Source organism: Macrobrachium nipponense, chromosome 19 (assembly GCF_015104395.2).
Source record: "Macrobrachium nipponense isolate FS-2020 chromosome 19, ASM1510439v2, whole genome shotgun sequence".
Taxonomy (NCBI): Eukaryota; Metazoa; Arthropoda; class Malacostraca; order Decapoda; family Palaemonidae; genus Macrobrachium; species Macrobrachium nipponense.
Genome location: NC_061088.1, coordinates 58,575,873 through 58,599,703, shown reverse-complemented (window position 1 = coordinate 58,599,703; position 23,831 = coordinate 58,575,873). Strand labels below are relative to the sequence as shown.

General features: G+C 45.4%; 1 protein-coding gene across 3 annotated transcripts in view; it reads left to right on the top strand.

Moving 5' to 3' along the window:
• The window catches only part of LOC135217351 (WASH complex subunit 4-like), a 953,363-nt gene that overhangs the window by 126,232 nt on the left and 803,300 nt on the right, over positions 1-23,831 (top strand). For all 3 annotated transcript variants that reach the window (XM_064253202.1, XM_064253195.1, XM_064253186.1), the window contains one exon: positions 14,278-14,471. In XM_064253202.1, the coding sequence (XP_064109272.1) occupies positions 14,278-14,471 (194 nt within the window). The remainder of the gene's footprint in view (positions 1-14,277; positions 14,472-23,831) is intronic.

Below are 23,831 nucleotides of genomic sequence, written 5' to 3'. Positions count from 1 at the left end.
ATGAGCGACAACACCACGGTAGTGGCATACGTCAACAAACAGGGGTGCCTAGTGTTCCTCCCATTGCACCAGTTGACGATGCAGGTGCAGGAGTGGGCCATAGCTCACTTGGTAGAGCTGTCAGCCAGATACATTCCAGGCAAGAGGAATGTAGTGGCAGACAAGCTCAGCCTCCAGAATCAGGTGATTGGGACCGAATGGTCTCTACACCCAGACGTGGCGGAAAGGCTCTTCGACCTATGGGGGCATCCAATAGTGGATCAGTTCGCCACCCGGCACAACAGAAAACTTCAGGTTTTCTTCTCAGTTGTGCCAGACCCATGGGCAGCTGCAGAGGACGCTATCTAACACCTGTGGGACAACCTCGTAATTTACGACTTTCCCCCATTCTGCCTGATTAGCAAGGTGATCAGCAGAGTGTTGATCACCAGCAATCTTCGGATGGTTCTGGTGGCACCCAAATGGCCTCAGGCCATTTAGTATCCAGACCTGCTGTGCCAACTGCAGGTAGAACGGTACCACCAGGCAGTTCATTCCCTGTGTCTTCACGGCTGGCGGTTATTCACCATCTCTTGCAAGCGAGAGGCTTTTCTCGCCGAGTAGCAACAGAGATGGCTGGTTACCTCAGACAGTCCTCTGCAGCAGCATACCAGGGAAAGTGGTCCGTCTTCTGTGGTCGGTGTCGTAGACAGGGTCCCTCTCCGCTCAGAGCCACTCTTCAGCAGGTAGCGGATTTCCTCGTCTTTCTTCGTCGAGAGAAGCTGCTCTCTGTCTCTGCAGTCAAAAGCTACAGAGCCGCCCTGGCCCTAGTCCTTAAACTGCGAGGAGTCGATATTTCCACCTCCATGGCAATATCATTCCTAATGAGGAGCTTCGAGAGGTCTTGCCCACCCAGGGAACTCAGGCCCCCCGGGTGGGATGTGACTCTTGTCCTTAGGAGCTTGTCTTGCAGACCCTACAAGCCACTCCGAGAGTCGTCAGACAGGGATCTAACCCTCAAGACCATCTTTCTGCTGGCCCTGGCATCGGCGAAGAGAGTAGGAGAACTCCACGGTCTTTCCTTCGATGTTAAACACTCGAGGGGATGGGGATCAGTTACACTCTATTTCGTCCCGGATTTCGTAGCGAAGACTCAGAATCCTTCGGTCCCTGACACCAGGTTTGATCCTTCACGATCCCCTCCCTGGAAGACTTCACTGATAATGATGCGGATGAGATGCTGCTTTGTCTTGTGAGGATGCTACGGCGCTGTCTGAAGAAAACTCGACGCCTCAGGCCTGAGTGTTGACGCCTCTTCATTAGCACTGGGGTGACCAAGAAAGAAGTGTCCAAGAACACTGTTTCTTTCTGGCTTCGTGAGGTAATCTGGAAAGCGCACGACTCAGACAGGAGTGCCGACACCAGTACCTTTCGTCCTAGAGCCTATGAAGTCAGAGGCATTGGTCCAACCCTTGCATTCCGCAAGAACTTGTCCATGGCACAGGTACTGAAGGCAGGGGTTTGGACCAACCAGACCACCTTCACCTCCTTCTACCTTCAGGATTTTGCCCACAGGTCCTTGGACACATTTTCCTTGGGACCCGTGGTGGCTGCTCAACAAGTTGTGTAGCTTACCCAGCTCCTTTACCGGACAAGGTAGCATCTCGTCTTGTGAGACTGCATGAATGGAGAGTGAATGAGAGTGTGACTGGTTTCTCTTCCTCCTCTTTTTCTTCCCTCTCCCTGCGAGCAGAGGGTAGTGGTCGTCACCACGCTGGATAGGATGGCGATGCAGGTAAGTTACGTAACCGAGCTCCATTCTATCCCTTTCATTAGGGATAGTAGCGTTTATCTGTCCCTTCCCTAACAAGGGGGGAAGCAGACACCAGTGAGAGACAAACCCAATACTTTATTTCTGGGCTCAGCCCGTGTCGCTTTGTGAAATATCCCTTCAGTTCATATTTCTAAGGTAAATAGTGCTAACATTACCAGAGAAAAATAAAAGAGGGGGATGTCAGAGTATCCTGACTCGCTCACCCTAAATAAAGAGGGTGTCGGTATGGTACTGGGGCGAGTGAAACCACTACCACGGACCTCTTGTCATTTAGACCTCTCCTCCGCCAAAATCCCCCTGCTAGAGAGAGCTGGTACACAGCCTGCGCCAGCAACGACTACTACTTGCTTCCCCACGCCAAAACCAGCGCCTCTAGTGGCCATCCTTTCCGTTAGCAACACCTTGCCCGCATGTGCTTTTTTCTCTCTCGTGTTTTGTGCTTTCGCTTTGGATTTTACTTACCATTATGGAACTCCAAGCCATCGCTGCAGCTAAGTTAAGTACTGACTAAGTGTTTCACGTAATTTTAGCCAGTCAGGACCCGTTTTACAGCCGTTTTTTAGGTATTATAACGGTGCCTCCTGCGACATGGCTTCAGGCTCGCCATACCGGCTCGCCTCGTGTGATTCATTACTAGCTCCTTCGGTCTTCTATACCGCGGTAGCTACGTCTGTGAAGTAATTATGATTAATTATACGTGTGGTGCAAGATGTGCTATTTGTATTTATATTTTATTGTATTTTATTTTGGGAATCTTATGCCTTTATGTCTTAGCTCAGTGTTCATGCATGCATGTGCCTTTGTCTAGGTCTGTTAGGCATGTGGGGTCTTGTGCCCCTCTCTCTTTTTAGTCCTACCACCCTGGTCGTCGCCCTCCGTTTCGACATATCGGCAGAGGCCAGCTCCCGAGTAGTTGGGCTTCCTACCTTCCAGGTAGAGTAGCCTAGCTTCTCTACTGACGTAACAGCTCTTCCCCACCAATACCATGTTTGTCGTCTTGCGGGACAGCAGTCTTTTAACTATGTTGATATTTTAACATAGTACCTAATTATGGTGTCTTGTGCCATATAAATCAGAAATCTTAAGGAATTTGTATGTTTCATTGCTTTCCAAGAATATTCCCTCAGGTGATGGAATTCAGTAGAAGGATGTCTTCATCCGTTTAGCAGACTCATTTCTGTTAGTCGGGCTTGCAGTACTGATATTAAGCTTTATTTTAGTTTACAGTTACATATATACCAGTCGTGTGATCAAATACAATTACGTACAACTGAAATTGATATTAAATAGAATAAATATTTATACTTAAAATTACCTTAAGAAAATGTGTAATTGATTACATTTCAATTAAATTATAATTACAAGAAGTTTGCCTCAACACACAGCCCAATTGTAAAGGGGACGTGGCCTAGTAGGCAGAGATGCCGACTAGTCAATGTCCTTCTTTCCAGATGCAACCATCTCACTTAGTTTCAGCGAATGTTCTTGTTCCTAGTTAGCATAAATGAATATCTACATATTTTACTTATGGAACAAAGTCATTGTTCGTCCTACAACATGTTTTCAAGTCCAAATTTGACTAATAAGTCTCATTATGAACTAGTTTTTTTTCTCTGTTAATAGATTGTGTAAATTTAACCGATTCTGTTCGTTTTAACTCGTTTTCATTAATATTAGGAGCTCAACATTATTTATCGTTTATCGGTGTGAAAACAACAGTAAATGAGTTTTTCATGCTAGTAGTTTTTTTTTTAACCACAGCTGTGTTTTATTTCATATATAAGTTTTGGAGTTTTATCCATGTTGCCTATGCATGGTATTACAGTGTTCCCCACATATTCACTGGGTGATGGGTACCAGACACCCCTGTGAATAGCTCAAAGTCATGAATAGTTAGAACTCCCCTCTAAAAATGCTTATATCTACCTATCTTGAAAGTTCAAATACCTGATTATATACTTTAAGTATAATCCTACATCAAATATACCATTGAATTGGTATTATTAATATAATTTCAGTCATCTGAAACATTTTACCATTAGAAATATATAAACAGCCAATAAGAGAGAGAGAGAGAGAGAGAGAGAGAGAGAGAGAGAGAGAGAGAGAGAGAGAGAGAGAGAGAGAGAGAGAGAGAGAGACAACTCCTTACAAAATCAAAAGATTGAAAATAACTTCTATAGGCAACACTTCTTCCCCTCCCATAAATGCATATATCTTTTCCAGAGAAGACAGAAAGAGAGGGCTGAACAAGTATCTATTTGTCTGTCTATCAATTCTTTTGCTGAGAGAGAGAGAGAGAGAGAGAGAGAGGTGAGAGAGAGAGGAGAGAGACGAGAGAGAGAGAGAGAGGAGAGAGTTGTCCTTACAGTATTTAAAAGAGTGAAATGGAAAGATTATTGTATTTGAAAGATTATTGTACCTATTCCCCGGTAGTGGGCAGGGTACCGACCCACATGGAAACAAAAGATCATAGTCGCGATTTTAACATTTTAGCTACCGGTACTTAGAAATACTTAGCTTTGTAATTTAATATATCATTTCTGGGCTCAGCTCGTGTCGCTTGCGCGAAATATCCTTTAATCTATTATTTCTAGGGTAAATGTACTAACACATACAGAGAATAAATAAAATAAAGAAAAAGGTCAGTATGACTGACTCGCTCACCTCTAGGATGGTGTCGGTATGAACACTAGGCGAGTGAGACCACTACCACGAGCCAAATGCCAATAGAAATCTCCCACTACAAAACCCTCCAAGAGGGGAGCCGTCCCACAGAGGGAGCAGCTCGTACTCTACTACACCATCCCATGCTTGCGACTGCTGCGCCTCTAGTGGACATCCTTTTTCGTTAGCTCGCACGAATCACAAGTGCTATTTTTACTCTCTGTGTATTTTGTGCCCTTTCTTCGGATTTTTCGATAATGGAGCGTGCGCTATTGCAGCAGCTAAGTTAAGTACTCAGTATTTACGGTTAGCGAGTTTTTTTCCGTCCCCGAGACGGTATTTGCCGTTTTTTTTTTAGGTATAGATACGTTCCTCGGGGGCTGGAAGCATGGCAGCATGGTCCTGCCGCATGTTGGGTTCGTTCTTGGTCTCCCATACCTAGAACATCCCTTATTATTTTACGCTCTATTTTGATTATCCGCGTTATTACGTTCTACTCAAGTTGTTATACATGTATGTATTTCACCTTATGTGTTTTAGGCTTTTTCTATCCAGACCACCCTAGTCCAGGTTCTTTGTATCGGCCCCTGACTAGCTTTGAGTGGTAGCTTGTGCCTTCGGGCTAGTCGCACACTCCTGGATTTTTTCTCCTGCTATTTTACCTTCTTTCTTTCATTTTTATTATATATTATATTTTTATGTTTTGTTGTTGTTAGGTTAGTTGGCGTCTGGCTTAGCCTAGTCCGGCTCGTAGAGCCTAGTTCTACCGTTGATCAGTTCGGTCGCTTCCTCATAGCTTCTCTCTGATCAGTTGGTTTTCGCCTATGGGCCTATATGCTACCGCTTTTTCAGTTCTGGTTGCTTCCCGATAGCTTTCTCTCTGATCAGTTGGTTGGCCTAGGCTTGGTTACCGTATCTTAGTTTACCGCCTCGTGGTCACTAACGTGATCACGAGTCAGCCAGGCGCCTGCCAGTCCCCCTTCCCCCTCTCCCGCTCTCCCATAGAGTCGGGCGGAGGGGGTGGGTCGGTCTGTCCTTGCTCGCCCAGCATGCCCGAGCCTGCCTCCCCCTACCCCTCCACCGGAGGGCTGGGAGTCCGACAGTCCCTGACTGGTTCCGACCTCTCCGCTTTCTGGCTCGGCCGGGTTGGGTGGTACGTTGTGGGGGGCTCTGGCCTTCCCCCCTCCGTTACTTCCTTGTCGCTCCGGGTTAGCGCGATCTGTATGTCATCTCGCCCTTCCCTCCTTACTAGAGCTCCTCCCTATCGGAGTCCTGATATCCAGCGAAGGGTATAGTCCACCATAGTTGGACCGGAGCATACAATAGGTCTTTACTAAACCGTACCGTATTGCTGAGTTACTACACTCCGCTTCACTGGACCTAGTCCGGCTTACTTGCATGTAGGTTAAGTTATCTTTAAGTTTATCTTAAGTTTCTTAAAACCATCCCCACCCCTCCCTTAGTATTTACCGGATCTCTCCGGGATTATAGCCTATTCAGGCAATGCAGGGAGGGGTTTATGCCCAAATTTTTTCGAGCTCCGCCACGTAACGGAGTTCTTTTGTCCTTAGTCTGTAAGTGTTACCCCTTTAAGATACTCATGTGTCTTCCACTTACAGGCCACCAACTGTGAGCATCCGGGATGTTCCGCCGCTACACTTCAGGACCCCTGTGGACACGAAGTTTGCCGGTCCCATGCTCCATGCGCGACTCCGCACGGGGACATCCAGGTCTGGTACCATGAGACGTGTACCATATGTTACGATCTGGTGAGCCAGCTTTTGGAAGGCGTAAGTATTCCTCTCCGCATGCCGCTCCGCTTCTTTTAGTTCTTAAGTTTTCATCATTACTTTAACTTAAGGCATCTAGTTTTAAGTTATATCCTAAGTTTTAGTTTTAAGTGGTTCTTAAATCTAAAATATATCCTCTCTTACAGGCTCCGGCAGTAAGAGATACGGCATTGGCTACCCTGCGGGCCTGGGTCGGAGGTTTTGGCAAGAACGCCGCCAAGGGTCAGCCCTACATACTGGAGAAGCGTTTAGCTTTGTTAATCTTCCCCGGAGGCAAGGCGACTGGGTACGTCGACCGGTGGTAGAGGCGGACCCCTCTATTGCCTTTATCCAACAACAGCTGGCGGCCTCCTTTGCCTGAACGAACAAGACCAGGATATCTCCACGGATGTCGCAACCCTGGATATAAATGTTGAACCTATGGTAGGTATGACGACCTGTTGGTCGAGGGTAAGTAATGCAGGTACCCAAGGGTCCCCCTTGGGAGTGACTGTTTCTTCTACCCCTGCAACTTCACCATCCTTCCCAGGCTTTACCGGTGATGAGTTATATACTCCTCCAGAGGCTTCGGTTAGGCCTAAGATCAAGTCTAAGCATATGACCTTGACTAAGACGTCATCGTCCTCGAAGAAGACGTCCTCGTCTTCTTCTTCGCGTAAGTCTCCGGCTCGTAATCCCGGCCCAGACAGGTCTAAAGGGTCTAGCTCCGGCTCAAAGTCCTCAAAGAGTAAGCCTAAGGAGAAATCCCGCACCCCGGCAGTATCACCAGTTCCACTACTTTGGTGCCTATTCAGAGTCTCCCCTCCACCGCCGCAGCAGCTCCGGCTCTGGGACACCATGCTGGCCTGTTGCAACAGGTGGGCGACTTGGTAGGCTCCCTTAAGACGAGTATGGAACATATGATATCTCGCCTGTCGGATAGGATAACTTCTCAGGATACTATTATAGCCGGCCTAAGAGAAGCCCCTCTTGCCTCTCCCTCAACCTCTAACACTAGTGGATCTCAGCTTCCCCCGTATGACTCGCTGCCCGCTTTCTCCATGAACAATCCTTGGAGAGTAGCGTCATATGCTCCCTTCCAAGATGGTCTCATCTCCATACCGGAGTTTGGAACTCGAAGAATAGAGGACTTCGAGTTCTACCCGGAAGGCCTACAGCCTCCCTTCATAGGCTACGCTAGGCTCACGCCTTCGGCTATGGTTAGAGATGACAGGGTACCAAAGGAGACAGTCCTCTATTCTCGGGACCAGGCCCAACGAGAATGGCTTAGATGTCTAGACGACATGGACTGTTCGAATACCAAAGATCCAACCATTAAACAAAAAGTCCCTTACCATTTTCACGATGGACGAAGGTACCCGCTCCTTTCCTTACCAAGATAGCGAGGGTCGACCATCTCAGCAGCTCAGAAAGGGGAACCCATGCCTCAGCTGAAAAGAAGCAGACCCCACTTCTCCGTTTGCTCCCGTCAATTGGAGAATTATGGGAGGAACTTGCCTAACACTTTTCACAGTGGCAAACTCAAACCTGACTGTGCTATGGAGCAGTTTGGTGAAAAAGCTGCCCAGGCTCCCTGATAGTCTTATTCAAGCGGAGTTTGACTCGAAAACACGACTAGCCAGGTCAATCAACCTGATGGTCTATGTCTGAGGTAGCAACCATGGCTTATGGTTCAGAACCAATTTTTAAGCTTATGACCAAAGCCCTGACTCAAACGGTGCAGTCAGACATGTTCGAGTTTGCCACTGCTAGAACAAATTGCAGAAAGCATGTATTGCTAAGAGGCAAAACCATTCGGCATGAACCGAATAGGTTACTTTCTTCTAACATCTGGGGCGCAGATCTCTTCCCAGAGGCTATGGTAAAGGAAGTACAAGCAGAGGCTACGAGGTTGAACCAAAGCCTTAAGGACCGTTGGGGTCTTACGGCTAGGAGAAGGCAAGACTTGACACCAAAAGGTAAGGGACAAAGGAAGCTAGACGTTTCCAACCTACCAAAAGAAGCAGCCGCGCTTCCCTCAAACAAGTTCCTACAGTGCCGTTAGGGTGCAGACAGCTCAGCCCTCCACGTCTAAAGGTCAATCAACAGCCTATTTGATGTGATATCCCCTCAGCCTACCCTCCACCTCATACGCCATCTCTCCTCCAGCTTACAATCCAGCCTTCGAGAGTCAAGCTTCTCAGAAGTATGACCGCTCGAACAAGGGAGGCAGAGGTAAGCGGTCCTTTCGTGGGAGAGGATCGGGAGGCCCCTTCAATAGGGGAAAAGACTTCAGAGGAGGTCGAGGGGGTTACCAGAACCAATGAGGAACTTCAGGTAGGAGGGAGGCTGTTTCACTTTCGCCACCGGTGGAACTTCAGCCAGTGGGCTCGAGCATAGTGTCAAAAGGGCTGGGTTGGAGCTGTTGACGAACCCACCTCCAGCCAGACCTTTCCGTCAACCTTCCTTCCAAGGAATTGACAGAGTACGCAGAGGACCTCCTCAGAAAGGAGCTATAGTCAAAGTCAAGAGATTAAAATTCAAGGTCGCTTGTTCAGCGTCCAAAGAAAGGCTCAACAAAAGAAGAAAGGGTAATCTTAGACTTGTCCCCGCTTAAACTTAGCCATCCGCTGCGACAAGTTCAAGATGCTCACGATCTCACAGGTGCGGACCTTACTTCCCCGTGGGGCCGTCACCACTCTATCGATCTTACAGACGCCTACTATCATATCCCTATTGCAGACACTTCCGTCCGTATCTGGGATTCAAGATAGGAGACCAAGACGTTCTCCTTCAAGGTAGTCCGTTCGGGCTCAACGTGGCACCCAGGGTGTTCACGAAAGCTAGCGGAAGTAGTAGTGCAACAGCTCAGAGCTCAAGGGATTATGGTAGTAGCGTATCTCGACGATTGGTTGATCTGGGCCCCATCAGTCGAAGAATGCAACAAGGCCACACTGAAAGTGATCCAATTCCTAGAATATCTAGGATTCAAGATAAACAGATCCAAGTCCAGACTCACCCCAGAGTCAAACTTTCAGTGGCTAGGCATTCAATGGAATCTATCCTCACACACTCTGTCGATTCCATCCACCAAAAGGAAAGAAATAGCGAAGTCAGTCAAGCAATTTCTAAAGTCACAAACTAGCATCGAGGAGAGCTCAGGAAAGAATCCTCGGCTCTCTCCAGTTTGCTTCAGTAACGAACATCTTAAGAAAGCCAAACTGAAAGATCTAACCAGGATCTGGCGCTCCTCGAGCAAATGTCAGGTCCAGGGACAAGCTATCCTCAGTACCTCTGATTCTAAAGAACCGGCTTCGGCCGTGGGCCAAAAGTCAAGAATCTGTCAGTGTCAGTCCCTCTTCAGTTCCCCTCCACCAGGGATTACCATCCACACGACGCGTCCTTAAGCGGCTGGGGAGGGTACTCCCAGGTCAAAAAGGTGCAAGGAATTTGGTCACCCCAGTTCCGTCAGTTCCATATAAACGTACTGGAGGCAATGGCAGTCTTCTTGACTCTGAAAAGATTACGCCCACCAAGGTACTCCCACATAAAGCTAGTCTGGACAGCGCAGTGGTAGTACATTGCATAAACAGAGGAGGCTCCAAGTCACGTCATCTAAATCACGTCATGATAGCCATCTTCTCCCTGGCAGACAAATTCAGTTGGCATCTTTCCTCCACCCACATAGCTGGAGTAAGAAACGTCATAGCAGACGCCTATCCCGATCAGTACCCCTAGAGTCGGAATGGTCTCTAGACGAGAGTTTCGTTCCAAATGGATCCTTCAAAGAGTCCAGGGCTACAGGTGGATCTTCTTCGCATCACAAGCGAACCACAAACTACCAGTGTTATGTAGCCCCCAACCTGGACCCTCTGGCTTACGCCACGGACGCCCTGGCTCTGGACTGGAACAACTGGGAGAAGATTTACGTCTTCCCTCCAGTGAATCTCCTTATGAAGGTCTTAGACAAACTCAGGACATTCAGGGTCAAGTGCTCTAGTAGCCCCAGACTGGCCGAAGAGCAATTGGTACCCCATGATCCTGGAACTGGGTCTTCGTCCCCTTCGGATCCCCAGTCCAAGCTCTCCCAGTCAGTACAAACGAAGACTGTGTTCGCTTCCTCAGGGATTCTCAAAACCCTAAACTTTATGGATTTCATGAAGTTTGCGGCAAAAAGAGATGCGAATATTGACCCTCAGAATATTCTTTTCCTGGAATCCGATAAAAGGGATTCAACTTTGAGGCAGTATGATGCTGCCGTCAAAAAAGTTAGCAATCTTCCTGAGAGAGTCAGATATCATAATCATAGACAGTTAATTCTGCTATATCCTTTTTCAGATCTTTATTTGAAAAGGGTTTAGCAGCTAGCCACGACTTACGACAAACAAGTCAGCATTGAAAAAGATATTTCAATTTGGATTTAACATAGACTTGACAGATACCTATTTCTCGTCTATTCCTAAAGCAGTGCTAGACTTAGGCCCTCTGTCAGGCCTACGTCAGTTTCATGGTTCTTAACGATGTTCTAAAACTGGCTTCCGAAACCGATAATGACACATGCTCGTTTATGATGCTCCTAAGAAAAACTCTGTTTTTATTAAGCCTAGCTTCAGGAGCAAGAATTTCAGAACTGTCGGCTTTATCAGAGATCGGATTCATATTCAATTCCTTCCCACGGGGGAAGTGCTACTTTCTCCGGAACGTAGCTTTTAGCAAAGAATGAAGATCCTTTGATGAGGTGGGAACTTGGAAGGTACTACCCCTTCCACAAGATGTTTCCCTTTGTCCGGTTTCAAACCTTACGAGCCTTCTATCCAGGACCTCCTCTTCCTCATCGGGGCCCCTCTTAGGAGGAAAAAGGTGGTACTTTATCCACTAAAGGCATCAGGCAACAAATCCTGTACTTTATCAAACAAGCCAATCCTGATCCTTTCCAAAAGCACATGATGTCAGGGCATAGCCACCTCAATTAATTACTTCCAACATATGAATTTTGCTGATTTAAAGAAGTATACCGGATGGAAATCGCCGACAGTGTTCAAACGTCACTACCTTAAGTCCTTGGAAGCTCTGAAATTCCCAGCAGTAGCAGCGGGTAACATAGTTTCCCCTGACTCTAGCTAGATTATAGTAGAAGATTCAGTCCTCCTTTCTACCTGCCTCACCAACAGTCGTCTATTCCTGCCTTGTTCATTAACATACCTTGTGTCTTAGCTGCTTTATGATTGTATAGTGCCCCTTTTGTCTGGTTAGGGACACTCACATCTGATTTACCATACTGATCTCATAGATGTTATCCCCTTATTTTTATGCTAGGGGATACATCATAATGCAATGGTTACGGGTTTTGTATATTAAAGTTCATATACATTCCTAAGATATTTTATTTTATCATTGATCAAATATTTATGTAAATTTATACTAATTGCTATTTCTATTTTTGATACATGTTGTTACACAGATTTGTTGTGATAGGTAATCATTGTACCTATTTGTATATATGTAAATTACCTTATATTATTACATAATTAGATTAAGGGTAATTTAAGCATAATTCTGATTTTGTTTACTGTGTACTTGTATCTTTTTAGCAATTTATATTCATTCTTTTATTTTGTATCTTTTATTGAGACCTATTTTGTTTTATTATATTTTATTTACTTGTTTACAATCTTGTGCTGTTTCTCTGGTACGATTTCGCGCAAGGCGACACGAGCTGGAGCCCAGAAAAAGGATTTTGACGTAAGGAAAAATCTATTTCTGGGCGATTGGCTCGTGTCGCCAGCGAAAGGTACCCCCCCCTACCCATCCCTTCGCTCAAGATTGTCTGCTAACTTCAGGATGGCCACTAGAGGCGCAGCAGTCGCAAGCATGGGATGGTGTAGTAGTAGTACGAGCTGCTCACTCTGTGGGACGGCTCCCCCTCTTGGAGGGTTTTGTAGTGGGAGATTTCTATTGGCATTTGGCTCGTGGTAGTGGTCTCACTCGCCTAGTGTTCATACCGACACCCTCCTAGAGGGTGAGCGAGTCAGTCATACTGACCTTTTTCTTTATTTTATTTATTCTCTGGTATGTGTAGTACATTACCCTAGAAATAATAGATTAAAGGATATTTCGCTGGCGACACGAGCCAATCGCCCAGAAAATAGATTTTTCCTTACGTCAAAATCCTTTTTTTCAGAGGATGGTGCAGTCGCCATAATGTCTCTTCTTCTGAGACATCTATAAGTCAGGTAGCTGACTTCTTGCCGTACCTGAGAACCTTCGAGAAACTTTCTACTTCAACTATCAAGGGATATATGTCTGTGCTTAGCTCTGTGTTTAAGCATAGAGGCCTAGGTCTGTCCTCTAACCAGAACCTAAGTGACCTCAAAGTCTTTTGATTCTGTCAAGCAAGTGAAATCAGAGGCTATCACGCGGAATTTAGACATTCTCTTAATTGGCTTTCAGGTCCCCCTTATGAGCTGCTGTGCTCCATCTCTTTGAGGAACCTAACCAAGAAAACTCTCATTCTTGGTGGTTTTGGCAACAGCCAAACATATCTGTGAAATCCAAGCAATCGACAAGTGAATTGGATTTTCACAAACAAGGGAATGCAGTGTGCTTCTTCTTCTATTTAATTCCTTGCCTAGAATGAGGACCCTTCTAACCCTTGTCTCCATTCATTCACCATCAAGAATTTGATGGAAATTTTCAGGCCTGAAGAAGAGGATAGGTTTCTATGTCCAGTAAGAGCCCTGAGGTACTACCTTCAGAGGACGGAGAAGATTAGGGGTCCTTCAATATACCTTCCTGTCCTCTCCCCAAGAATGCTCTTTCCTTCTTTTTGAGAAGCTGATTACGGAATGTCACTCATAGATTTAGGAAAATTACCAAATTTTAAGGTTAAAGCACACAGTCAGGGCTGTCACTACCTCAAGGACGTGGGAACTATTTTTGAGAACTTGAGCACGTCAGGACTTTTATCTGTTGCTGGCACGGTGTTGGGAAAGGAAGGATGGGGGTCTTCTGTCCCTCTACCTTCCTTCATCTTGAAGTAAGGTGTTGAGTTTTTTGGGAAGCCTAGGGGCCAGATGGTGTTTTTTATTTTACAGTGTAGGTAACAGCATTGTGGTATTATACTGTTCTGTGCCCAGGGCAAGGGCATCTTTTTGTAACTTTGCAAGCCAAGGTTGTACTTCCCTCGCTATGCAGCCATCCTCACTACAGGTTAAGAAGAGTACCGACTAGAGGCAATACCTATCTGCAGTGCTCCTTTGCCAGGTAAGGAAACAACAAGCTTTGTCTCAATGCTGGCAACTGTTCTATGTCAAAGTCATTAACATACTTAATGTTTTGGGATAGAATATGTCCATGGATCCCACCTCCATTCAATGTGGAATCAGCTTTGTAATTACTTGGTAAGTTACTTGTATAGAAATGACATTTTTATAAAATAAAAGTTATATATGGTATACTTACCAAATAATTACATAACTAGAGCCCTCCAACTCTTCTGCTTAGTTTTCCTTACAATCTCTGGAAGTTGGGCGGAGCATGTTACATACACTAAAACAAATGCATATTAGCGATACCGTGAAATTTGAATTTATAGGCTGTCGTACTTAAGAAGCTCATAGTTATGTAATTACTTGGTAAGTATATATAAAACTTTATTTTATCATAAAATTGTCATTTTGAGAATGATTATACTACTTACGATCTTTCAACTTACAAACTTTCAGAGATGCAAACAACTGTAATTGTAAATTAAGACTTACTTTACTGTATTACCATCATAATTTGCTTAATGTATTTAATGTGTGTACTTTTATATATCATTTGTATTAATAAAATACGTACTCTATAAAATGAAGTGCAGTACAGTGTTGTGTTTTAGTATGAAAAAACATGATTAATACTGTATGGATTGACTCTTCAGTATATCAAGTTGGTCGTACAAACAAATCAATGTATAACTCGTTTGTAAGTAGAGGAGTGTCTTTGTTTGAATTTTGATTTATAGAAATTATTATTATTTTTTTTTAGTCAAAGATGATGGGGAAGCAACAGGAGATTCACAGACTTCTCTTGCTCATATACTTCCAACTCTTCATCATATTACCTGCTTTGTAAAACGTGTCCAGAAAGTTGTTCAGAATCTGATGTATCAGATGGCTTCCCTTTATCCAGCAGACCGGAAGAGTCATGGACTATTGGATGTTTCAGGGGTCCATTTTCAGGTAATATTTTTATTTGCTTTAATATTAATAATTAATACTGTATAGTAAATATACGTATATAGCACCTTTTTATTTTTTGTGCTTCTAAGTCGATTTCTGAATTCCTACCCATTACTTCTGTACAATTATCTTTGAAAACTCAACTTTCAAGACACATTAAAGCCTTCATGTCCATTTTATGTTCATGGTGTGTACATGCTCAGTAGGTAATGACTAAAGATTACCAGTTGGTCACATATAAGAATTTCTGGGCTCAGTTCGTGTCGCTGCGTGAAATAATCCTTTAGTTTATTATTTCTAAGGTAAATTAGCTAACAAATACCGGAGAAAAAACAAATCAAAGAAGATGTCAGTATAACTGACTTGCTCACCCAAAATAAAAGAAGGGTGTCGGTATGGTAACTGGGGCGAGTGAGACCACTACCACGAACTTCTTGCCATTTAGAATTCTCCTATATCAAAATTCTCAACGAGAGAGCCGACCCACAGGTTGAGGTGGCAACTACTACTACTACAACCCACGCCACGCCGATCACTGCACCTCTGGTGGCCATCCTTCTAGTTAGCGGACATTTACCCACACGTGTTTTCGTTTCGCTCTCTGTGTTTTGGATTTATCTCCACCTTATTTGCAAGATGGAACGTGCAGCAATTGCAGCAGCAAAGTTAAGTACCCTGCAAAGGTTTGGATTTAGTTTCGTTCCATCTAGGTGCCTATATTTGCCGTTTTTTAGGTATAAATATGGGTTCCCGGTCTGGAGCATGGCGGCATGGTCTTGCCTCATGGTCGGTTAGGTTCTCGGTCCCCCATACCTGGAACCTTTCCCCCTTTTAATTATTCACGTGTGACTCTAGTCCTATTGTTTATTTTACCGTATGCTGTTTTTACATCGTTTAGGGGATATAGCCTACCCCTGGTTTTAGGTCATGCATGCATGTCTCTCTACCTCACGTAGGCATTCGAGTGTTTCTTGTCCAGACCCTAGCCATTACTCTTCGTATCGGCTTAGGCTAGCTCTGAGTGATAGACTTTCTTTCGGGTCAGTCGTGCACTCCTGGACGTTCTTTCTCTTTCACTCCTTATTTTTTCCCCTACTTTAGTTATCGATGTATAGTGTATTTTGGTTAGCCTAGGGCGTCTAGCCTTATAGCCTGGGTCTCAGTGGTCCTATGGTCCACGCTAGTTACAGTTTTGTTGCATCCTTATTGTCAGTTTTGTTGCATCACATATTGTTGCACCATCCTGGTCAGTTTGGTTGCATTTGACCCTTGGCGTCCGATCCAGTCGGTTGTGTTGTGTTATCGTACCTTGGTCCACTCGTGATCGCGGTACGGCTAGACGCCCGCCCCAGTCGCTTCCCCCCCTCTTCCTCTTGCCATAGAGTAGGAGGGAGGGATGTCTGTTCTCGCTCGCTCCATCCGGGCCTGGCTCCCTCTCTCCCTACGCGGAGGGAGTAGGGGAGTCTGGACAGACTGTTAGGCTGGGAGTGACCTTGTTTTCCCTTGTGCACTGTGGTACCTCGGTGTGACAGGGGTTGGGGGGTTGGCCTCCCCCCTTCCTAGTTGCTCCGGCGTTCCGCCGTATACACGGGAACTGATTTCTTCCCTCCTCGCCTTTCCCCCCCCCCCCCTGTGACGGCAGACCTATGCCTCTTCTTCCCTGGCGTCCCATCGGTTACGGGAGGGGGGACGTGGTCGGCTCCGCCAACCAACGGAGTGGATACGTTTTCAGTTGGTCCTTAGCTTTCCATCGTTCCTTCATCTCCGGCGTGTGCCCAAGGGCATTCTTCCGGCAGAGTTGGACAGCGCCGCGCTTCGGAGTTGTCCTCCGATTTTAATTTTAGTTATGCTTAAGTTAGTTTATAGTTATCTTAAGCTTGGGTCCCTCCCCTGCCCTTATTGGAAATTTCGTTTATAGTTATATAACATATTTCTATATTTTACCTCTGGTTTACGGAATTTCCTCCTCCGGCTTACACCGGAGTTATTGTATCACCTATTATCGCCTAAGGTTCTTAGGGGAGGGGTTATGCCCGAAATTTTATTAATCTCCGGCATGCGGCGGAGTACTAGGGTAGCCCTTTGAGTGTAATCTCGATACTCATGTATCTTTCCACTTACAGGCTACCAACTGTGAACACCCCTGATGCAACGCCGTGTTGCAGGACCCCTGCGGCATGAGGTCTGCAGGACTCATGCTCCCTGCTCCACCAGCCATGGCAACTTGCAGGTCTGGTTCCACGAGGCATGTTCGATCTGCTATGAGCTTGTGAGTCAATTTTTGGATGGGGTAAGTACTTTTCTCATCAGCACATTCATAAAATATGAGTTCTGATATATGTTTAAGCTTAAGTTTTCCTTGGTATACTGATACCTTTATATGCTTCGATATTGCTAGACTTAAGCTTGATTTAGTCTAAGGGTTAGGATTTACCTTTAGCCTTAAGATCTGATAAGTCGCCCTCTCTTTCAGGCTGGCCTGCAGTCGGGAGGGACTGCTGCCCTCTGGCAACCCTGAGAGCTTGGGTCGGCGGCTTCGGGAAGAATGCCGCTAAAGGACAGCCTTATATACTGGAGAAGAGGCTGGCTGTCCTTCTGTTTCCCAGAGGCAAGCCGACGGGGTATGTCAACCCTACTGAGGCAGCCTCGACGATTGCGACCATTCAGCGGCAGGTCGCTCAATGTATGAAGGAAGGACCAGGCCAGGACATCTCGGCGGAGGTCTCCCACATTAGATATAAATTGTCGAAGCCCATGGTAGGTGTGGATGACTTGTTGGTTGAGGTAGGTATGTTGGACGCTCAAGGGCTTCCCTTGGGCGTTTCTGGATCTTCATCTCCTGTTCCTTCTTCTTCTTCCTTTCAGGGCTTTACGGGGGCGGAGCTCCCGTATAGTGCACCAGACGCCTCTGTGGTTCCCAAAGTGAAGGGCCACAGGGCTCAGAAAACCCTTAGTAAGACGTCATCGTCCAAGAAGACTTCTTCGGCATCATCATCTCGTAAGTCTCCGGCTTCTCACCCCAGAGCAGAGAAAGTGAAAGCATCTTCTTCCTCTGCTTCACTTACTAAAGGGTCGAGGAGCAAGTCCTCCAAAGAGAGATCCCGTACTCCGGCGGAGTCGGTGGTCTCTCCTTCTTTGAAGGTACTTCCTCTGAGTACCCCATCTGCTTCTGCGCCAGTTCCTGGCTTTGATCCTGCTGCATTTTCCGCCGGAATGATGCAGCAGGTGGGAGATCTTGTAGGATCTTTGAGGAACAGTATGGAGCAGATGTTCACTCAGCTGTCGGACAGGATGTCCACACGAGAACCTCCTGTCTGGTTTCAATCAGGCTCCGCAGGTTGCTACTCCAGCACCTAGTGCCTGTCTCATCCAGCTTCCACCTCATGATTCCCTCCCACCATTCTCCATGAGCAACCCTTGGAGAGTAGCGTCTTATGCTCCTTTCCAAGAAGGTCTCATCTCCATCCCGGAGTGTGGAACTCGAAGGATTGAAGACTTCGAGTTCTACCCTGAGAATTTGCAGCCTCCATTCATTGGCTACACCAGGCTGACGGAGTCGGCATTGAACAGGGAGGACAAGATCCCGAAGGAGACAGTCCTTTACTCCAGGGATCAGGCACAGAGGGAATGGCTTCGCTGTCTCGAGGAATGGGACTGTATTAACACCAGGCGCCAAGCCTTCAAAAGTCCATTCACGATCTTCACGACGGAAGAGGAAGCTCCACTTCCCTTCTTAACGAAGATCGCCAGCGTCACCGTGCAAGCAGGCCTAAAAGGAGACCCTTTGCCGCAGCTGAGGGAGGCAGATCCCACATCACCCTTGTTCCCTTCGTTTGGTGATATGTGGGAAGACTTGCCAGCCACCTTCACAGTTGGAAAGTTTAAACCGGACTGTGCTATGGATCAGTTCGATGAAAAACTTCCAAGACTTCCCGACAACCTCATTCAAGCAGAATTTGAGGCTAGGTCTAGGCTGGCAAGGACTCTCAACACTATGGTTATGACTGAAGTAGCGGCTCTTTCATATGCTTCGGAACCGCTCTTCAAGCTGTTGACCAAATCACAGACTTATACAGTGTTCCCCCCGTATTCGCGTTCTCCGGATTCGCGGACTCACACATTCGTGGATTTTTCTTTGGAATCTATCTAGAAATTATTCGCGGACGGACTCGCCCATTCACGGAATTTTCCGACGAAAATAATCACTAATTAGTGTATTTTGATGTTTATTTTCATGACTAAATACATTTTTATGATACAAAAATGATTTACTAATTTTCAACACGAACCAATCGCCCAGAATAGGGATTTTGACGTAAGGAAAAATCTATTTCTGGGCGATTGGTTCGTGTCGCCCAGCGAAATATCCCTTTAATCCATTATTTCTAAGGTAAATGCACTAACACATACCAGAGAATAAATAAAATAAAGAAAAGGGTCAGCTACGTAACTTGACTCGCTCAACCACCTCTAAGAGGGCGTCGGTATGAACACTAGGGCGAGTGAGACCACTACCACGAACCACTTACCAATAGAAATCTCCTACGACAAAACCCCCACAAGATGGGAGCCGACCCCACAGGAGTGGGCAGCAACTACTACTACTCCATCCCACGCTGCCGACTGCTGCGCCTCTGGTGGCCATCCTGAAGTTAGCAGACAATCTTGAGCGCAGGGATGGGTAGGGTGGGATTTCGCTGGGTGACACGAACCAATCGCCCAGAAATAGATTTTTCCTTACGTCAAAATCCCTTTTCTGGGCTCAGTTCGTGTCGCTGCGCGAAATTGTACCAGAGAATTAGCACAAGATTGTAAATAAAATAAATAAATAAGGTCTCAATAAAACTTAAAATAAAATAAAGAAATATAATTGCTAAGAAATATACATATACACAATTATACAAGTTAGAAAATATTCCTTAAAATTAGCTTAAAGTTAACATATATGTACAGGGCTTACATGGAATATATGTTGAACTTAACATTTGTGTATAGTTAATATGTACAAAAGTAAATAAAGCAATTATAATAATAAACTGAATTTGAACAAACTTAGAAAATAATTTAATAAACAAATGTATATGACTTAATATACAAAACCCGTAACCATTGCAAATATAGATGTGTCACCCTAGCATAAAAAAGGGATTTTGACGTAAGAAAAAATCTATTTCTGGGCGATTGGTTCGTGTCGCCCAGCGAAATATACCCCTTAATCCAATTATTTCTAAGGTAAAATGCACTAACACATACCAGAGAATAAATAAAAAAAAACAAAAAAAGAAAAGGTCAGTACTACTGACTCGCTCACCCTCCAAGAGGGTGTCGGTTAATGAACACTAGGGGCGAGTGACCAGCTACCACGAACCACTTACCAATAGAAATCTCCTACTACAAAACCCCCACAAGAGGGGAGCCGACCCACAGAGTGGGCAGCAACTACTACTACTCCATCCCATGCTGCCGACTGCTGCGCCTCTGGTGGCCATCCTGAAGTTAGCAGACAATCTTGAGCGCAGGGATGGGTAGGGTGGGATTTCGCTGGGCGACACGAACCAATCGCCCAGAAATAGATTTTTCCTTAAGTCAAAATCCCTTTTCTGGGCTCAGTTCGTGTCGCTGCGCGAAATCGTACCAGAGAATAAGCACAAGATTGTAAAGAAAATAAATAAATAAGGTCTCAATAAAACTTAAAATAAAATAAAGAAATATAATTGCCAAGAAATATACATATACACCATTATACAAGTTAGAAAATATTCCTTAAAATTAACTTAAAGTTAACATATATGTACAGGGCTTACATGGAATATATGTTGATCTTAACATTTGTGTATAGTTGATATGTACAAAGTAAATAAAGCAATTATAATAATAAACTGAATTTGAACAAACTTAGAAAATAATATAATAAACAAATGTATATGACTTAGTATACAAAACCCGTAACCATTGCAAATGTAGATGTGTCACCCTAGCATAAAAATAAGGGGACCACATCATAGAGATCAGAATATACAAACAATTGTGGGTGACCCTAGCAAAAAAAAAAAATAAAAAATAAGGGACACCCACTGTACCATCACAAGAGCAGCTAAGACTCAAGGTAGACGTAGATGAACATGGTAGGTATAGACAAACTGTTGAATGAGATAGGTAGAAAGGAGAACTAGATCAACTTAAGATTAAGCAGAGTCGGGGGAAACTATGTTACCCGCCGCAACTGCTGAAAATTTCAGAGCTTCCAAGGACTTTAAGTAATGACGCTTAAATACTGTCGGCGATTTCCATCCAGTATACTTTTTTAAATCATCAAAATCTGTGTTGGAAATAGTTAATTGAGTGGCAACGCCCTGACATCATGAGCTTTAGGGAAGGAATCAGGGTTGGCTTGCTTAATAAAGTATAGGATCTGTTGCCTGATACCTTTAATAGATAAAGTACCACCTTTTTCTCTCTTAAAGAGAGGACCCGACGAGGATGAGGATGTCCTGGACAGAAAGGCTCGTAAGGTCGATACTGGACAAAGAGAAACATCTTGTGGAAGGGGTATAACCTTCCACGGTTCCCACCTCATCAAAGGATCCTCATTCTTTGCTAAAAAGCTACGTTACGGAGAAAGTAGAACTTCCCCTGTGGGAAGAAATTCTATATGATTCGGATCTCTGGATAACGCCGACAGTTCTGAAATTCTAGCTCCTGAAGCCAAGCTTAATAAAAATAGAGTTTTTCTTAAGAGCATTATAAATGAACATGTCGTATTGTCTGTTTCTGAAGCCAGCTTTAGAACATCATTCAAGAACCACGATACTGACGTAGGCCTCACTGAAGGTCTAAGTCTAGCACAAGCCTTGGGAATAGACGAGAAGTAAGAGTCTGTCAAGTCTATGTTGAACCCGAGTTGAAAAATCTTCTTCAAAGCTGACTTGTTTGTCGTAATAGTGCTAGCTGCTAAGCCTTTTTCAAATAAAGATCTGAAAAAGGATATAGCTGAATTGATTGTCATTGATTCTAATATCTGATTCTCTCAGGAAGGTTGCCAACTTTTTGACTGCAGCATCATACTGTGTCTCAAAGTTTGAATCCCTCTTTTATCAGATTCCAAGAAAAGAATATTTCGTGGATCAATATCTGCATCTTTTTTAGCCGCAAAACTTCACGAAGTCCCATAAAGTTAGGGTTTGAGAATTCCTGAGGAAGCGAAATACAGTCTTCGTTTGTACTGACTGGGAGAGCCTGGGATTGGGAATTCGAAGAGGACGAAGACCCAGTTTCCAGAATCAGAGGGTACCAATTGCTCTTCGGCCAGTCTGGGGCTACTTAGAGCTACTTGACCCTTGAACGTCCTGAGTTTGTTCAGTACCTTCAGGAGAAGAGTTCAATGAGATGGGAAAGACATAAATATTCTCACCCAGTTGTTCCAATCTATGGACAGGGCGTCCGTGCATAGGCAGAGGTCCAGGTTGGGGGCCACCATAACATGGGAGTTTGTGGTTCGCTTGAGATGCGAATAGATCTACTTGTAGACCTGGAACCCTCCGGAGCAATCCATTGGAACGAACTGTTGTCCAGTGACCATTCCGACTCCAGAGGAACTGAGCGCGGGATAGAGCATCTGCTATGACGTTTCTCACTCCAGCTATAGGGTGGAGGAGAGGTGCCAACTGAAACTTGTCCGCCAGGAGAAGATGGCTACCATGACATGATTCAGATGCGGTGAACCTTGGAGCCTCCCCTGTTTACGCAAATGGACTACCACTGCGCTGTCCAGAACTAGCTTTATGTGGGGAGGTTCTTTGGGGAGGAAGTAACCTTTTCAGAGTTCAAGAAACACTGCCATCGCTTCTAGTACGTTTATGTGAAGCCGGCGGAACTGGGGGTGACCAGGTTCCTTGAACCTTCTTGAACTGAGAATATCCTCCCAGCCCGCTTAAATGAAGCGTCTGTGTGGATGGTAATCCCCGGAGGGGGAAACTGAAGGGGTACTGATATTGACAGGTTCTTGACTTTTGCCCAAGGGCGTAGACGATTCCGTAGAATCTGTGGGACTGATGACAACTTGTCCCTGGATCTGACATTTTGCTCGTGAGCTCCAGATTTTCTGTTCAGTGTCTTTCAGTTTTGGCTTTCATCAAGATGTTTGTCACTGAGGCAAATTGGAGTGAACCCAGGATTCTTTCCTGGCTTCTCCTTTTTGAAGCAAATTTTGTGTCCTAGAAATTGCTTTACTGACTTCGCTATTTGTCCTTTCTCCTTTGGCTGATGGAACCCTCGACCAGAGTATGGGAGGATAGATTTCCATTGAATGCCCAGCCACTGAAAGTTGGACTCCGGAGTGAGTCTTGATTTTGTTGTACGTTTATGTTGAACCCCATATACTCTAGGAAGGAACCTGGATTACTTTCAGTGTGGCTTTGTGACATTCCTCGACTGTTGGAGCCCAAATCAACCAATCGTCGAGATACGCTACTACCATTATCCCCTGAGACCTCAGTTGTTGGACAGAACTACTTCCGCCAACTTCGTGAACACCCTGGGTGCCACGTTCAGACCGAAGGGAACTACCTTGAAGGAGAATGCTTGATCTCCTATCTTGAAGCCCAGATAAGGGCGAAAGTGTCTTGCAATAGGGATATTGATAGTATCGTCTGTAAGATCGATAGAGGTGGTGACGGCCCCCACGGGGAAGTAAGGTCCGCACCTGCGATTGATGGTCAGCATTTTGATACTTGTCGCAGCGAATGCCAAGTTTAGCGGACAGTCTAAGATTACTTCTTTTTAGTGAGCCTTTCTTTGGAACGTGAATAAGCGACCTTGAAATTTTAATCTGTTGACTCTCGCTATTGCTCCTTTCTGAAGGAGGTCCTCCGCATACTCCGTCATTTCTTTTGATGGAAGTTGAAGGAAAGGTCTGGATGGAGGGGGATTCGCAACCAACTCCAACCCAGGCCTTTCGACACAATACTCTGTGCCCACTTGCTGAATCCCCACCGTGCCGGAAGAGAAACAGCCTCCCTCCTACCTTCGAGCTCTCACTGCTGCTGGGTTGAGTGACCTCCGCGGCCTCCCCGGAAGTGTTTTCCCCTGTTGAGAGACCTTCCTGATCCTCTCTGACGAAAGGATCCCCTACCTCTGCCTCCCCTGCCAAAGCGGTCGTATTGCTGAAAGGCCTGGCCTTCGAACACTTGGTTGAAGGCTGGGAGACAGCGTAGGAGGTGGAAGGTTGAGGCTGGGGGGAAATCACGTAGATGGGCTGTGATTGAGCCTTAGAAGTAGAGGGTTGGGTTGATTGTACCAACGGAAACAGCCGAAACAGCCTGGGTGAAGCATTGTTGCTTTTTCTGGTAAGGCTGATAACGT